At 36.8% G+C, this 18556-nt stretch overlaps 1 protein-coding gene across 4 annotated transcripts in view; it reads right to left on the bottom strand.

Annotated features, from left to right (window-relative positions):
• The window catches only part of RhoGEF3 (Rho guanine nucleotide exchange factor 3), a 207778-nt gene that overhangs the window by 28928 nt on the left and 160294 nt on the right, over window positions 1-18556 (bottom strand). For all 4 annotated transcript variants that reach the window (XM_012297713.2, XM_012297744.2, XM_012297733.2 and 1 more), the window contains one exon: window positions 7229-7343. In XM_012297713.2, the coding sequence (XP_012153103.2) occupies window positions 7229-7343 (115 nt within the window). The remainder of the gene's footprint in view (window positions 1-7228; window positions 7344-18556) is intronic.

The following is an 18556-nucleotide window of genomic DNA, read 5'->3' as shown; positions in this document are numbered from 1 at the left end:
CCATACAGAATCGTTTGGTGGCAGCTTTCAAGCTGAAAATTGTGTGTACACTTCACCTTTGAAAGCGTCAGGGAAGCTTCGTTACTTAGCGATCGACCAATGAACGAGCGTGTCTTCGGGAACCGTTCGAGATGCCAGCCTTCGATTATTTTCAGCGCCGTTAATTAAACATCAATCAAGAAGTCAGCCGAGGAGGGCATTGTCGCAAAATTGTTTTCAAAGACCAACGTCAGACGTTCGATATTCGCTAGACACGCGATTCATAATTTCCTGCTCGGAAGCGACGGATTGATAGAACGGTCGAATGAATAATGGCCGACGTTCCAGACGTCTCGGATGCCACAGACGCATGCAGAAACACGTACCGTATGTTTTCACACGATTAGAAACGTTAACTGTACTCGAATCTTTTCGTTTTCCTTCAGTAAGGATGATATCTATATTGCCATCGTATCTGCTTTAACCTCTTAGCATCAGAAGAGGAAATACATTTCGATGCCATTTTTAGCCCGATACTTTGAACGAGATATCTGCACGATTTTCATTACTTTGTTAAACTGCGGGCTCTTAGCGGGGAAATTGAACGCTCATTTATTAGCTGCTGATATAAACGATTGGAAACTGGATATTGGATGTTGATTAATGCGCGCATAATTAAGTGCTGACGCCAGCTTTATTTCACTGTTTTCTCGTTGCATTGGGTGTATAAGAGAATAAGATACATTTCTGAGTTTTCGAAATATCAAAGTTACAAGTTTATAAATTATGAAATTTCCAAATGAAAATGTCCAAATCTTCAAATTCATATGTTCACAAATCTCTACATCTCCAAATCTCTAAATCCCCAATCTTGAAATTCTTAAATTCACATATCTTGACATCTCCAAATTCCCAAACTTCCAACTTCCTAAACCCCAAAATTCATAGATTCAGAAATCTCTAAATCTTCAAGGCTACAAATCTGTCAATCTCCAAGTTCTCAAATCTCCAAATCTCCAAATCTCCAAATCTCCAAATCTCCAAATCTCCAAATCCCCAAATCCCTAAATCCTCAAACTCTCAAATCCTCAAATCCCCAAATCCCCAAACTCTCAAATCCCCAAACTCCCAAATCCCTAAATCTCTAAATTCCCAAGTTTCCAAACTCCCAAATCCCCAAATCTCTAAATTCCCAAGTTTCTAAACTCCCAAATCCCCAAATCCCCAAATCCCCAAATCCCCAAATCTCCAAATCCCCAAACTCCCAAATTCCCAAATTTCCAAATTCCCAAATCTCCAAACTCCCAAACTCCCAAATCCCAAAACCCCCAAATTCCCAAATCCCCAAATTCCCAAATTCCCAAATTCCCTAATTTCCAAATTCCCAAATCCCCAAATCCCCAAATCCCCAAATCCCCAAATCTCCAAATCCCCAAATCTCCAAATTCCCAAACTCCCAAACTCCCAAAGTCCCAAATTCCCAAATCCCTAAATTCCCAAATTCCCTAATTTCCAAATCCCCAAATTCCAACCCTTCAATCTCCTCCACTTCAAATTCAATTTCAAATTACATATCCCTGCACCGATACATTCAATCCTAATCGTATCAAAAGCCGAGCGATTACTTTCTCCTCGAAAAGCATAATAAAATACCCAAATCGCGCCTTTAGTAGCGAAATCATGGCCGCGCAGAATTCGATGAAAGGATCTCATTAAATCGCGGCTCGTATTCCTCAACTACTATACACTTGTTTTTTATCTCTGCTTAGAAAAAACGAGCCGTTCCAGTTTCTAGAATCATCCCGCATAACACGGTTGAAGCTTTTAGTATATTGGATAGGTTTACACAACGATAAAGTCGTTCGAACCAGTCGGTCCTTTAATTATTTTCAGTACCGTGAAATTCGCGTGCATGCGCAGCCACGTTCGTCATTAATTAAATGACGAAGGAAAGATTGCATCGCGTCACGAGTGGTTCGTTCGAATGTTATAGAAATGATACGAACGCTTCGTGAAAAAAGATCGAACGAATTTCATTGAGGTTTTCTATTACTCTATTCATTTCATAATTGGGGCGTGTTAATGTGTATTCTCGAATAGTAGATCTACGAAGATTGCACATGTATGTTCTCACAGAGTGATGATACGAAAAGACGTATATATACGTCCTTTAAAATAGACGTATTTCGGTTAGTATTTATACAACATCATACAGTGGATGTTTAGGTATAAAGATCGTATATATTCGTTCTTGAAAAGTGAATGATTCAGTGGTTAAATACAGGAACCGTATATATACGTCATTGTAAACAGACAGCTAACTATATCAATTGTATATATATTTTGTTACGTGCATGTTTGAAAACGAACGTTGCATATATAAGTTCTTTAAAATTTCCTAGATATAAAGAACGTATATATACGTTATCAAAAAATGACTGTTTGAGGATGAAGATTGCATATGTTCATCATTAAGAAGTGATAGATTAGATACTAACATAAATTTCTTACAAACTTGAGAAGTACTTATTGAAGTACCAGGTACGTATATATACGACATCCAAAAGTGAACATTTGGGTATTGCAATCATGTACATACATCATCAAGAAGTGAATACTTATATACAAAGGTTGTTGGAAAGTAATCACTCAAATACCAGTGACGTATATATACGACATACGGAGCATACGTACAAGAGTACACATATATACAAGAGTATATATGTATTAAAAAGTAAACGTTCAGATCGAAGATTATACATATAAGTAGTGTTTCGTTTCCTCACACGTTTATCCTACAATTTGAACGAAAGGATCAATACGATGGAAAGTCAATAAATACGTAGAATAACCGTGCGAAGGTATTATGCTTGGCAGTACGGTATTCACAGAGCGGTGCAAAACACCACTGACCATACGGTTGCCTCTAATTGTCAGCTAAATGCTCCGGTCTCTGGTGACAGTGACATGTGCATAAACGTGGGAGATACAGTCAATTCGACGCTGCATTGTTACCAGCAATGTGAACGAACCCTCTATGCACTGTCGTCGCTGTGAATGATGCATGTAGGTCGTTGCCTGTTTCGATATGTCGCATGCGTATACTCAAATGCTATATCCAACATCTATAAGGTGATTCACCTAAGTTTATCATCGAAATTACTTGATAATTGTTCTAACTTTTCAAGCATTTTGCATCTGTTTTTGTGATATTGAAGTTTTGGAATTTTTGCGATTTTAAAGTTTGGAATTTTGGGATTTTGAGGTGTTGAGGTTTTGGGGTTTAGGGGTTTTGGAGAAATTTGCTAATCCACTCCATACACTAATGATTAATCATGAAAGGTCAATCATTGGTTCATCAAGTTAAGAACCAAAGTTTTCTCTCAGCGAATCATTTCATAACACTCTCGACAACGGAAGTGTTTTTCGCAGCTTCAACGGGAAATCGAAGCGGTGTCTCAGATTTGCATCTCCGCAGAGAATTCGACGATCTCACGGCACGAATTCGGAATGCACCGTTCACCGTTGATGCCGTTCGAAAAGCGGAGATCGCGAATTCTCCGGATCTCGATCTCGAGCCGCGCGTGTCCCGCAGACCGGAAACGTCCTCCATCGAGATTCTCTGCGCGCAAACTGAATCCCGGTGTTCCTTTCGACACCTTTTCCTTCCGCGTTAACGTCCTATCGAACACGATGGATCTTCCAGCAATTTTCGAGCGGATTCCCGCCTTTTCTGGAGCAATATGTCACCCGGCAACATGATCGATGCCTCTTCGCCAAGTTATCCAGGACGGTGGTCGTGGCGACCAACTTTTCGGGAGAGCTCGAATTACTGTGGCGACAGGCGACTAAAACGAGCAAACGGCCGACAAATTAAAGGTCTTATGGCACTTTTAACTCTGCACTCCTACGTCGAGGGTACTTGGATTTTATAAATTAGATAGATTGGTTATTTTCATTTATTTACTTGAATGAAAAATATATTTTACGTACTGTTGCAGTACATTTAATTCCTACCTACAATTCTTATGTAGAAAACGTTTCTAACATTTGAACATTCTTTGTCTGTCTTAATGTTGTAACAATAATTAAGTCACCCCCAATTTAGCAAATCCCAAAATTTAATGCTGCAAAAATTCTAAAATCTTGCTTTAACTAAAGCACCACCCTACCGTCCTACCCTCGCTTCAAATTCCCTCTACAAAGGTAAAAAATAAAAAATTTCCTACAACCCCAATTTGGCAAATCCCAAAATTCCATACTACAAAAATTCCAAAATCTTGCTGTAACTAAAGTATCACTCTACCATCCTACCCTCGCTTCAAATTCCCTCCACAAAGGTAAAAAATAAAAAATTTCCTACAACCCCAATTTGGCAAATCCCAAAATTCCATACTACAAAAATTCCAAAATCTTGCTGTAACTAAAGTATCACTCTACCATCCTACCCTCGCTTCAAATTCCCTCCACAAAGGTAAAAAATAAAAAATTTCCTACAACCCCAATTGAGCAAATCCTAAAATTCCATACTACAAAAATTCTAAAATCTTGCTGTAACTAAAGTATCACTCTACTATCCTACCCTCGCTTCAAATTCCCTCCACAAAGGTAAAAAATAAAAAATTTCCTACAACCCCAATTTGGCAAATCCCAAAATCTCTGCTACAAAAATTCCAAAATCTTGCTGTAACTAAAGCAAGATTTTGCTACCTCTACTCATTCTAATCCACCATTTGAAACATTAAAAAATGTCAAAAACTGTTTAATATCCATTACTCACCACAAAATTGCAGAGCGAAAAGTATGGAAGAATCGAAAGAAAATAAAACAGTTTAAAGATTCAATTCATCAATTTTCGTCAGCGACAAGTGCCAGATGGTACTTTCCTTTCACGTCATCAGAACTTTTCATGAATAATCGGTTAGCGAATGCGATTTATCAACGCAGCGGCAAACACCGTTAAGGTATAAAAGCCAGCAAACAGCGGAGCCCCATTTCTTCCGAGTTACTTGGCTAAACTTAGAAACAGACGTCTACCAACGTCGTTTGAGGTCAGCTTAATTAAACCTCGGAATGTTTTACCCGACGAACTGTCGTATTGTTGTAAGTTTGCAGATTTATCCGAAGCGGTAACCCGTATACCGCAAACAGAACAACTTAGGGCGGTGATTTGTCACGTTGCTCGTGATATTAATTGGGATCGTTACCGAGTCTCACTCGCAATTAGCGTTCCATCGGATGCTCGACGTCTGACCAAGGAATTCATACAATTTCTAGTCGGATTCGATTGGTTTGTGTGTCTAATTGTTATTCAGACATTTTTCAGATAAATTGTTTTCTAATTTTTACATCTTCAAATTTTTAATTTTATTTCTAGTTTCAAATTTTCAATTTTATTTCTAAAGTTTCAAATTTTCAATTTCATTTCTGAATCTTCCAATTTTCAATTTTATTTATAAACCTTCAAATGTTCAATTTCGTTTGAAATTCGTGAATTGAAAAATTGCTAAATTTTAAAATACTGAAGTGCCAAGTCCAAAAATCCTTAAAATACCCAAAATACTCAAAATCTTCAAAGCCCCAAAAATCTCCAATGTCCCCTAAATTCTAAATCCATAAAATCCAAAATCTCCCATTTCTCAAATCTCCAAATCGTCAAAATCACAAAATATCCCTCAAACTCCTCAAACTTCAAACTCCAAACTCCCAAAATCCTCCAAATCCTAACACCATAACATTAAAAAATGTATACTAAAAAATCCTAAAGTACATAAATAAATTTCTGAACCATAAAATTGTGAAATTCCAAAAACCGTACATTCATGCTGTTCATAGAATCGTGATAGACTGCACGCAGATTTATGTGCCGCATCGGAGAATAGAAACGAATGTTCTCCCGTGGGAAGCGATTCAGAAAATCAGTAATAATTCCGCTGGAATCAGGAAACGCTTGAAAGCATTTTATCGATCGATTTCTGGGACGCTGTAAGATGGCTAAGAAGTTCGACAAAACCGCTTGAAAGTTCAACCAAGGAAAAAAAGTTGCCACAGTCTGCCAAAGAGTCGACTGAGAAACTTTTTCAAAGGACGCGTCTGATCTTCGCACGTCGTCAAACGTATGGAACGAATTCCTTCATGGAATATCTTCTTATTCTATTTTCTTATTAGATAAGTCTTGCTTACTTTCTTCACTATTTTTTATACATTTGTGTTTGTATACACTTGATTAATGATGTGGTAAATTAGGTAAATCGACAATGTTTTATAACTTGAATTATACAAAATTATTTTGAGCTCGTACGTCACATATGGAGGTACAGGTGGTACACCATAGGTGGTACAAAAGGTGGAACAAACTTTGAGGATAATTATATTTTTCTGTAGAAACGTTAATATTAGAAATTATACTTTGTGTTGTCTTATATATAATTTATACCACATCTGATATTATATGATGTTTTATAAGAAGTGCACACCAAGATTATACTTCCTATAATAAATAATTTGTGTTACATTTAATGTATGTTCTTTTACAACAAAACACGTGCAACTATAAAATTGCACGTTATTTTGCAACAAAAGGAGCGTGATCCAGAAGTTACACGTTGTTTCACAATAAAAGAAGTGAAACCCTAAAGACATATTATTTCACACTGAAAGAAGAATAACTATGAAATTGTACATAATTTCGCAACAAAATAGATTCCATAGCAAAATTGTACCTCGTTTCGTAATAAAAGAAGTGCAACCCAGAAAAGAAGTGCAACCTAATCTAACCTAACCCTGAATATATCTCATTTCACACTAAAAGAGCAGCCCTGAAATTGTACATAATTTCGCAACAAAATAGATTGAATCGCAGAATTGTACCTTGTCTCATAATAAAAGAAGAGCAATCCCTAACCTAACCTAACCCTGAATATATCTCATTTCACACTAAAAGAGCAGCCCTGAAATTGTACATAATTTCGCAACAAAATAGATTGAATCGCAAAATTGTACCTCGTTCCATAATAAAAGAAGAGCAACCCTGAATATGTATCTTCTTTCACATTAAAAGAACAGCCCTTAAATTACACGTTATTTTGCTACAAAGGTGTTGATCCATCTGTAGATAACCATTGGAACATCAGGGTAAAGATTAATAACCGTTGAACCGTGTATAGATTTCACTCGATTAATCAAACGGGTACGAGAGCAATCGTTAGCAAAGGAATAATCGTATTTCCGGAGGGATCGAGATACTCACGGAAACGGGAGCCGTGTGAGGTGTGGCTGCTTCCTGCGTGTGGTGAAGTCGACTGGGACTAGGGCTCGACCTTTGGGAACTCTGACCACGTTGCCAGGGGCCTCCTTTGTTATTGCTGAAATCCAATAAAAATAATTGGTTATTGTACTTGTTATAACACTATAATCACTTCCATTCACTGCCATTTAAATTATGACCGATACAGGATAATTTATGTACACGCCAAGTCCAAGTGTTCGAAACAATTTATTCTTGAAAATAAATCAAATGTGGTTAAAGGTAGTTTAACTGATTGTTTCCTGACGCTCTTTATGGATACTTTGATTTATATATAGAGGTTTGTAAGGAAGCTTCACTTCCGGTGAGGGTGTGAAGATTTATTGATCTTTTGATTTTTTAATTTGTTAACTAAGTGTTGAAATTCCGTGGTTTCTAAATTTCTGAATTATTAAAGTATTAAATTGTCAAATCCTCAAATCTCTGAACTGCCAAATTCTCCAATCCCCAAATCTCCAAATCTCCAAAGTACCAAATTTCCCAAATCCCATACCTCCCAAATCCCACACCTCCCCAATTCCACACCTCCCCAATTCCACACCTCCCCAATTCCACACCACCTAAATCCCAAATCTCCCAAATTCCAAATCTCCCAAATCCCAAATCTCCCAAATCCCAAATCTCCCAAATCCCAAATCTCCCAAATCCCAAATCTCCCAAATCCCAAATCTCCCAAATCCCAAATCTCCCAAATCCCAAATCTCCCAAATCCCAAATCTCCCAAATCCCAAATCTCCCAAATCCCAAATCTCCCAAATCCCAAATCTCCCAAATCCCAAATCTCCCAAATCCCAAATCTCCCAAATCCCAAATCTCCCAAATCCCAAATCTCCCAAATCCCAAATCTCCCAAATCCCAAATCTCCCAAATCCCAAATCTCCCAAATCCCAAATCTCCCAAATCCCAAATCTCCCAAATCCCAAATCTCCCAAATCCCAAATCTCCCAAATCCCAAATCTTCCAAATCTCACACCTCCCAAATTTGCAGACCACCTTCCCAACCGTACAAATTCGCAAAACACCAGTTTCCCAAGCGTCCCAAAGATCCAACTTTCCAAGCTTTCCCCAAGGAAAGAAGTTTCGCACCGAGTTTTCACGCGGACATGTCTCTAACCGTTGATTGACAGACGAGTCGTCCCGGAGTTAGGAGTCGGGTCACGAGGCAATGATAGTTCATCGATCGATTCCACTTTCTATACTCTACGCGATCGAAACGGGACCTAGAAGATTCCCTCGCGTGACTTGGGAGTGGTCGGGATGAAGTCGATCGTTCAGGAATAACGACTGCATCTTCGTCTTCGAGCTTCAAGCCGGAAGTCGTTCTTCATCGAGGAGTTTCTAATCTCAGTTTTCAGATTATGGAAACTTAGGATTAGAAGCTCAATTTAAAAATTCATAAGCTTGAAAATTAGGAAATTTCAGAATTTATATATTCGATGCAGAAACTTGATGGCTTAGAACTTTCAGGAGACAGAAATCTCAGAACTTGTCTAGTTGATAAATATATTTTCTATTTTCAGCTGGTGCGTCAGTCAGAGCTTAGCTAAGTCAGAGCTAACTAATACTGACGTCATATTAAAATAAGTAAGGCAAGATGAATTACTAAGTGCTGCAAATTTTGTTGGTTCTTTATATCTGAACTGCGATGTGCGTCACAATGTTATAAGAGAAAATGTCCCCCAAAAATTTAAGGACCAGAAAATTGAAATTTCCCAAAATGTTCAAACGTTCCACACTCGATCAAAGGATGTTTGACCACCCTTAGTCAATTATTGCCCAGTTACCTTTTACCTGACCACACATTCGCGCCGTCGTTTATCAGTCGATCAATCGTTTATCACAAAACGATCAGTAGTGAACCGATAATGACATATTAGGTCAGAGTGAAAGCATCGTGGGAATTGATTCGTGTGGCCCGAAGAACAGGAAATGTTCGACAGTAAGGTCACGTGAAGGCGATGGAGGTGGGACGATTAATGCCATTAACGTTCAACTTTATAGGCTTTCCCAGAACACCGTCATTCTAGTCAGACCTTCACACGGAATGCTCGTTATCTTTCGGATTTCTTTTCATGTTCATGGCTTAGGCAATTTGCCAGTTGCACGTGGGATTAATACCCGCGCGTTCTACGTGAATACCTTGATAGGGTAATTTAACGTGTTCGAGATCGTTAACGGACATTTATGTCTCGCGAAATAGGGTGCATTCAAGTTATTCCAATGTAACAAGGTTTTTCTAACGATTCCAATAGTGTTGATGTTCTCAGGCTGTTAGAATGCCACTTGGCATACTTGTCTACTGAAAATTAATTTAGTTGCGTTTGTTTTTAGTATGGTCTTTTTTATTGTAGCTATATTATCTTTTTATGTTCAGGAAATATATTGTGAAAATATAAAATGTATTTGCAAAATGAAAATATATAATGTACATATAAAATGAAAATATAAAATGTAAATACAAAATGTTAATACAAAATGTTAATATGAAATGTTAATACAAAATGTAAATATAAAATGTTAATATCAAATGTTAATATAAAATGTAAATATACAATGTTAATATAAAATGTAAAATATAAAATGTACATATAAAATGTACGTATAAAATGTTAATATAAAATGATAATATAAAACGTAAAGTATAAAATATTAATATAAAATGTGCATATAAAATGTAGAATATAAAATGTTAATATAAAATGTTAATATAAGATGTGCATATAAAATGTAAAATATAAAATGTTAATATAAAATGTTAATATAAAATGTTAACATAAAATGTTAATATAAAATGTTAATATAAAATGTGCATATAAAATATTAAATATAAAATCTACATATAAAATATTAAATATAAAATCTACATATAAAATATTAAATATAAAATCTATATATAAAATGTGAAATATAAAAACATATGAATGTAAGATACAAAACCATGAATATAAAATAAAAATTGTAAAAGTTATGAATATATAAAAACTGTAAAATACATGCACATATAAAAATAAAAGATAAATTGCAAAATAAATAAATATATAGATGTTAATGGCAGTCAGTAAAATGAAATAAGTTAAAACAATACATATATTGTATATGTCCGAGTAATCCAGAGAGCAGCATTTGATGAAGACCCTCGTTAACGTGACCGGTCATCAATGCGTCTTACATTAACGTGTTAATGTAAGAACCTTGCGAGTTTTACCAAGAAGAACATTAACATTTCACGAAGTGGTACGTCGACTTCAGTGGAGCACGTCGATATTTGCGTATCGAGGTATCTGGCAAGTGTCCGAAGGCAGCGGAGAATTTCAGCTTCTCATCGTCGGAAATTGAGATATCGAAACGTCGCGAAACGATGAATCATCGACGCGTATTCGCGAGTTGGGACCCGAGGCGGATTTCTCGAGAGATCTTGCTAATCCGGTCGTTATCAAGAGTTTCGTAATGATCGGCGTGTCGGCCCGTTTTCGCGTAGAAAGTGCAAGGAACTCGGTCAATATTTCCAAGGCTGGTGGAAACGAGACGGTTTCCGTGCCGCCACCAAACGTCGTCGCAGAACTGCGGATAAATATCTCCGACCGAACTACAAGAGTTTGTACTTATAATTATCTCGAATGTTTAAACTTTGCTGCTCGCCGACACGACGCGCTCATTTCGCGTGCTTTCGTTATTTATCCGATCGTTTGAGAACAGGATCGGTTACTTCGTTTTTTTCGTTGATAAGATTGCTCTCGAGCGGATAAGGAACGTTCGTACATTGATTCCGAATGTTCGGGGAAAAAGTGGACGGAGAAATGTTCGAATAAGTTAGCTTATTAAAATGTTTAGAACGAGACTTTACGCTGGAACTAACCGGTCATTTGATCTGCTTGGAATTTATTTTAAACTACAAAAATTATTAGGATTTCTTGGAATCTGGATTCTTAACAAATTATTGTCCATGTATTTTAACCTAACAGAAATGAAAAATTCTATATTTTTACAATTAAAATTTTTTACCTCACTCTTTCCCAGAATTTTTCTACTCCATATAATAATTTTTTAGAGAATGAAAGCGAAAAGAAATTTTTTCCGAGCCACCCTATACAGTTAGAGTCCAATATTCGTTGTTAAAAAAGAATGTACTTTGATTTATAATTTATGAGCAATATGGCAATAAACCTTGATCAATATGGCGTCACAAAAACACATTAATTCAAGCAACAGTAACACAGAAAATATATCGACATCAGATACTGACAATTTATTATAACTGATAGGGTTAAACGCTAACGCTACACACAGGTTTCGATACATTTCTTTCAATGTTATTTCACGTATTATCTCGCGATCAAATTCTAACGAGATCCAATTTGCATGGCTTTTCGTTGTAAACACGGTTCGACCGGTGTCGCAATTAGTTCGAACACGCACGACTATTCGATCCGCGTCGGAAAAAGCAAGATTTATGGAAAAAAAACTGTCCGGTCCAGCCGTGACAGTTCGCGAAACTTTTTGGTATTTCTGTGCTCTGTAACAAGTTACAATTCGGATAACATTGATTTATGCAAACACGGAACGTCCAACGTGCTCCGCCGACGATAACGGAATTTTTTATCTTGTTTCCATAAAATCTCGCAGCTGGCGTAACTATGTGTGTACAGTCGAGAGCGAAGGCTTCCTAGGGGAAATATAGCGGACGAGGGGAGGAGGAATTCTTTAGTCATCTCATTTTTACGAATTTTTTAGGATTTGATAATGTGGGGATGTATTGTGAGTTTGGGATTGGATTTGGTGATTGAAGGTTGGAGAATTGGAAAGATTGAAGATTTGGGGATTTTTTAATTTAGGAAGAGGTCGATGTGGAAATTTAGAAATTTGGGGATACAAAAATTTACAGACTAGAAGAAGGAGGAATCTAAGGATTTATGAGTGTTAAAATTTGGGGATCTAGGGATTCGTGAGTGCAGAAATTTGGGGATCTAGATATTTGGAGATGAAGGAATTTGGGGCTCTAGGAATTTCAAAGTCTAGAAATTTGAGGATCTGGGGATTTCTAAGTCTAGAAATTTGGGGATGTAAGGATTTGCAAGCGTAGAAATTTGAGGATGTAGGGATTTGCAAGCGTAGAAATTTGAGGATGTAAGGATTTGCAAGCGTAGAAATTTGAGGATGTAGGGATTTGCAAGCGTAGAAATTTGGGGATGTAGGGATTTGCAAGCGTAGAAATTTGGGGATGTAAGGATTTGCAAGCGTAGAAATTTGGGGATGTAAGGATTTGCAAGCGTAGAAATTTGGGGATGTAAGGATTTGCAAGCGTAGAAATTTGGGGATGTAAGGATTTGCAAGCGTAGAAATTTGGGGATGTAAGGATTTGCAAGCGTAGAAATTTGGGGATGTAAGGATTTGCAAGCGTAGAAATTTGGGGATGTAAGGATTTGCAAGCGTAGAAATTTGGGGATGTAAGGATTTGCAAGCGTAAAAATTTGGGAATGTAAGGATTTGCAAGCGTAGAAATTTGGGGCTGTAGGGATTTGCAAGCGTAGAAATTTGGGGAGTGGGGGATACAGGAATCTAGGGATTTCTGGTATTATAAATTTAGGTCTCCAGTGATCTAAAAATAAAAAAATTTGAGAAGCTTAGAAACTTCTAAAATTTCTAAACTTGAAAATTTAAATATTACAAAATACACAAATTTGTGAATAATATTTAGAAATATAAAAACCTGGAAAATTCGACAATTTGAAAATATGAAACAAAAATGAAAAGTTCCAGCAATTTGATAAAAGTATGAAAACCTGAAAATTTCTACATCTCTACATTTTAAACATTACTATGTGTTTTTATTTTAAAAAAGCACACATTGGACCAGAGTGTACGTCAGCTCCTCTATTTCCCTCGGAAATCGGGATGCTCGTTAGTTTCGTCGACGAATGTGAGCCGTGAAGTTATTTTATCCGTTTTGCTCGACGGATTCGAGCGACGCTTTTTTAGTAGAGCATAAGTAAAACAGGGGCTGATATCAAACAGGGCGACTGCAATAAGAATTACAAAGCGAGCGTAGTTAACATACCCTGTACCGAATAAAATTTCAAGTTTACGAGGAATATACGAAGCTACTTAGATTCGGCAATTTGAACGTGGTGTTCAGTTGTGTTATTTTAGACACGGAGATATGAAGTACGTGAAACTTCGTTTTATAGTACAAATACAGAAATAAATATTACTGACAATTTTAATGGGTGGATTTATTTATAATGATGTTCAAATTTTCTGCATTTTGAAGAATAATATTGTATAAATTATAACTGAACATAGATGAAAGGTTAACAGTATTTGGAACTTGTGATGATGAATAGAGAGCTCGTCAAAATGGCGGACCTTGGATTACTTATTTTAAATTAAGAAAATTATTAAGAAGCTTTTGTTAGCATGTAATGTAACCTTCATTAAGATAAATAATTATCGTGTTAGCTAATTTACAAGTTATCCATTACTTATTTACTTTTGTAGTTCAGTTTTAATTTAAATATAAGTAGTCTTTAGTACTAGATTAATGGTAGAACTGGCGGAGCTCCTCAAAATGGCGGACCTCCTCAAGATGGCGGACCTCGGGTTCCTATTAAATTACGAAAACTAAGAAAGTTTCGTCAAAATATAACGTAACCTCCATCCAAACAAAGTATCATCATATATTCTACTTTACATAACCATTAATTTCTATAGTTTAGTTTCAATTTAAATACTAGTCCTCAGTGCTAGATGAACACAACTCAAAATGGCGGATCATAATGTAACCCAACCCTCACCCAGACAAACAATTATCTTGTAAACTAATCTACGTATTATCTATTATTTATTTCTATACTATGTTTCAACATAAATATAAATGATCATATTCGTCCATAAATCATAATATTAAAAAGCAAGCACTCAACACTCGGACCGTTAATCGGAAAAAAAGAGACTTCTCGCGTGAAGTACGCAATCAAGGACCATATCGAACTGCGTGAACATCTCTTATTTATTCGAATGATCGATCCACTTCGGAGAAAGGGACTGTGAAATACGATAAAGCTCGGATTGAAAGCGTAATCGGGATAAAAGGGTTAAGGGCTGGCGTTAAAACCAGAATTTATTCGACGCTTCCCTATCCGCTTCCTCGTCGCGTTTGTTCTTTTTTTCCGATGGATTTTCGCGGTATGCGGCACAGATAAATCGATGTACCCGATGCAAATAAACAATCGCATTTATCGGCCTCAGGATTCACGTGGGTGTTCTGTTACGAGCCGCAAGGATCGCTCGTAAAATCTTACCGGTTCCGCGATACGGCTTCGTCCAACTGCGACGTCATCGCGTACGAATGAACCTGTAGTTTTATTTCGTATCGTTCCATTGGGTAGCCGCGATTTTAAGTCGATCCGTAAAATTTCCAAGTACGAGTATCTCGTAAAAGTTCTGTTACTGGATCGACTGGAACGTACGAGTCTGAGGTAATTTATTGTCGATTCGGAATCGGTGGTCGGAAGTTGGTAGTGATGGGAACTGTGATGGTAGGCGGTGAAAAGTCTTATCTTACAGTTTAGAGATTCTAAAATTCCAAAATTCTCAAATTCCCAAATTTCCAAATTTTGAAATTCCCAAATTCCCAAATTCCAAATTTCTCAAATTCCAAATTCCAAATTTCCCAAATTCCAAAATTCTCAAATTCCACATTTCCCAAATTCCAAAATTCTCAAATTCCAAATTTTCCAAATTCCAAATTTCTCAAATTCCAAATTTCCCAAATTCCCAAATTCTCAGATTCCAAAATTCCCAAATTCTCAAATTCCCAAATTCCCAAATTCCCAAATTCCAAAATTCCCATATTCCCAAATTCCCCAAATTCCAAATTCCCCAAATTCCAAATTCCCCAAATTCCAAATTCCCCAAATTCCAAATTCCCCAAATTCCAAATTCCCCAAATTCCAAATTCCCCAAATTCCAAATTCCCCAAATTCCAAATTCCCCAAATTCCAAATTCCCCAAATTCCAAATTCCCCAAATTCCAAATTCCCCAAATTCCAAATTCCCCAAATTCCAAATTCCCCAAATTCCAAATTCCCCAAATTCCAAATTCCCCAAATTCCAAATTCTCCAAATTCCAAATTCCCCAAATTCCAAATTCCCCAAATTCTAAAATTCCAGAAATTCCAAAAATTCTAAAAATACCAAAAATTCCAAAATCCCACTAACTTCTACAAAGATCCCAAGTCCCTCCACGCGTCCGAGATATCCTGACACGAAAGCATGCTAAAAAACATCATACCCTTTTAAAAAACACCAGCGACCATTTTCGTTAGCGTGTCGAGGTAAAATCAACAACTGTCCGAATTCCCAGCACCGAAACGTATCCATCACAATTTGGATTCGTTTCGAAATGCAACAAACGTGTTCCGCGAATCGGTCGAGAAGAATCCCGTTCGAGCGAAAAATAAAGGAAAATAATGAAAGTTTCTGGCAGCCGGTGTTTCGGGTAAATATTTTTTAAGATCTTCGCACGCTCTGTTTATCCGAAAACGAAATCGAAAATCTCTGCGGGATACTTCTTAAAGCGTTCTACGTTTTCACCTTGAGCACTAGATTACTTTGATCTAATTCTTGCTTCGTTAGTCGACCTGCTCAATTAACCCGATTAAACGCGCTAATTGCAAAACGTACAAGTCAATCGACGATGTATAAGATACACGAAAAAATATAACACAGTTAGAAAGAAATCGAGAGTCTAGGTAATTAATTTTCACGTTCGATTGCGATTTACTTTCTTAAGAAACAACGTTGTTTTAATATAATTTAATACATCTTCTTTCGAAATATGAACTTTTTTGTACAGCAAGGGAACATTTCATCGACGACGAGTTAATTTTTCTACTGCTAAATCTATGGTGCTGTATTTCAAAACGTACGACCTGCTCGAGGTAATTGAGTTCCGAATAACAGAGTGCAGAATAGAATATTGTGTTTCGCGAAACAGGTATACTACATTTTTTATGTATCAGTCGATGTTTCTTTAACAGTGGTTGGCGAATGTTGCTTGGGGCGAGAAAATTGGGCATTTGCCGAGGGCTGGTGAATTTTCAAATTTTTGAATTTATTTGCAAATTATGGTGTTTTCAAATTTCCAGATTTTTGAGATTTTATATTGGTAAGATTCAAAATTTTTTAAGTCACAAATCTGCAAATTCTCAAATTTCCAAATTCCAAAGTTACCAAATTCCCAAATTCCCAAATTATCAAATTCCCAAATTCCCAGATCCCACAATCCCCAAATTCCCAAATTCCCAAATTCCCAAATTCCCAAATTTCCAAATTCCAAAATTCCCAAATTCCCAAATTCCCAAATTCCCAAATTCCCAAATTCCCAAATTCCGAAATTCCAAAATTCCAAAATTCCAAAATTCCAAAATTCCAAAATTCCCAAATTCCCAGATCCCCAAATTTTCAGATCCCACAATCCCCAGATCCCACAATCCCCAAATCCCACAATCCCCAAATCCCACAATCCCCAAATCCCACAATCCTTAAATCCCACAATTTCCAAATTTCACAATCCCCAAATCCCACAATCCCCTATTCCCACAATCCCCAAATCCCACAATCTCCAAATCTCCAAATCCTCAAATCCCCAAATCCCCAAATCCCCGACCATTCAAGAACGTCCTACAAAGCATCCTCTCCCTATATTGCCAATTCCACATAACCCCCTATGCAATATAACAAGAGTTATCTTTCTCCATACCAATCTAACGCAGCATGAACATCAAAAATACCTGCCATCTATTTTTGTCCACTGTCTCACACATTGTATAGGCAGCTCTTAACAAAGAATAACGTCAGCTTGATGAGTAAAAATTGAGGAAGAATCGGTGATTAACTACAACGATGACACAACGACGTCGATCGAAAAATTGAGGGATCAGCAACGGAGACGTGACGTGTCTCATCGAGCAAACTTTTCTCTTCGCAGGTGATTTCGGAACTATGTTTTATCACCGACACGGATTCGGATACATAAATCTCGGCCGACCGTAAATCACCGAGCGAAGGTGTCGAAAAGAAGCACAAAAACGCGTTCTTTTTGCTGAACACGTCAAAATCTTTGATTCGATCGGAGGAGACGTGTCGATCACGGTGCTGACTAGGTTTATGGCACGCACATCATTCACCGAGGTTTAAGAGCTTTTTTAAGGATGGTTATCAAGAATACAATTGGTTGAAATGTAGGTTTACTAGATCAGTTATATGGTATACATATATAACAGTATATGTAGTAACTTTTGAATTAATGAACATTAATTAACACATATTTTAAACATTTAATTAAATTACAAAGGAAATTATACATGTTTTAAGGGTGATATACGACTGACTGAAAATTTAGCAAACATTCACAGCAATGATGTGTTTCTCAATAAAATTTGACACTACTTGCAACCCTCATTTACTACGTTTACGCTTCAAGGAATATCTGCAATCGTTAACGAGTCACATAAATAATACTGAACTAATAAATGCCTACATATACAATATATAGTATACAGGGTGTCTCTACACTACTCACAGGGTACTCACAGGCTGTGAGACACCCTGTATAATAGTTTCTAAATAGCTTATACTATAAGCAATCCTATAAGTAGTCCTACTACAACTATTGCAACCTCAAATTATTTCTAATCCTAAAAAAAATACTGTAACCTCCTTGATGACAATATAACGAGATCTACTGTACCTTCCGGTACCAATAACCTTCTAAACACCAAGGACTACGATTGTATAATAAAATTATAACGAAACAATTGTTATGGACACCACGTACATCAACTTGTACATAAACATAAGATTTGGTCAGTTCTATTACACCGATAAATCGTTTGAAGTTCTATTGACAAGTTCCTAAATGATGGTGTTGCGATACTTCGGAGTTACGATATCAACGAAATTTCATATCGCAAAATTATTATGTCAATAAATCGTTGAGCTGTGAACTTATGATATCGACAAGCTACTTCATCGACCCACGATACCAACAAATTTCCGTGTTGCCGGTTTATCGTGCTAGAAAATTTCAAGCCCAGAGATCAGAGCACCAACTGAAAATGGAACAAGAATACGAAATCGATTCTTCTTGTGCAGAGTTGCTTCGTCGCGGAACTTTATTATCGACTCCGTTATTCTTGTCGAACGAGTCATGAATCGCGTAAAAAGAAATACAAAGAATGTGATTCATGTGACGATGTAACGAATGACTGA

This window comes from Megachile rotundata, chromosome 1, assembly GCF_050947335.1.
Source record: "Megachile rotundata isolate GNS110a chromosome 1, iyMegRotu1, whole genome shotgun sequence".
Classification (NCBI taxonomy): Eukaryota; Metazoa; Arthropoda; class Insecta; order Hymenoptera; family Megachilidae; genus Megachile; species Megachile rotundata.
Note: the sequence above shows the minus strand (reverse complement) of the source record. Positions and strands in the feature narration are given on the sequence as shown.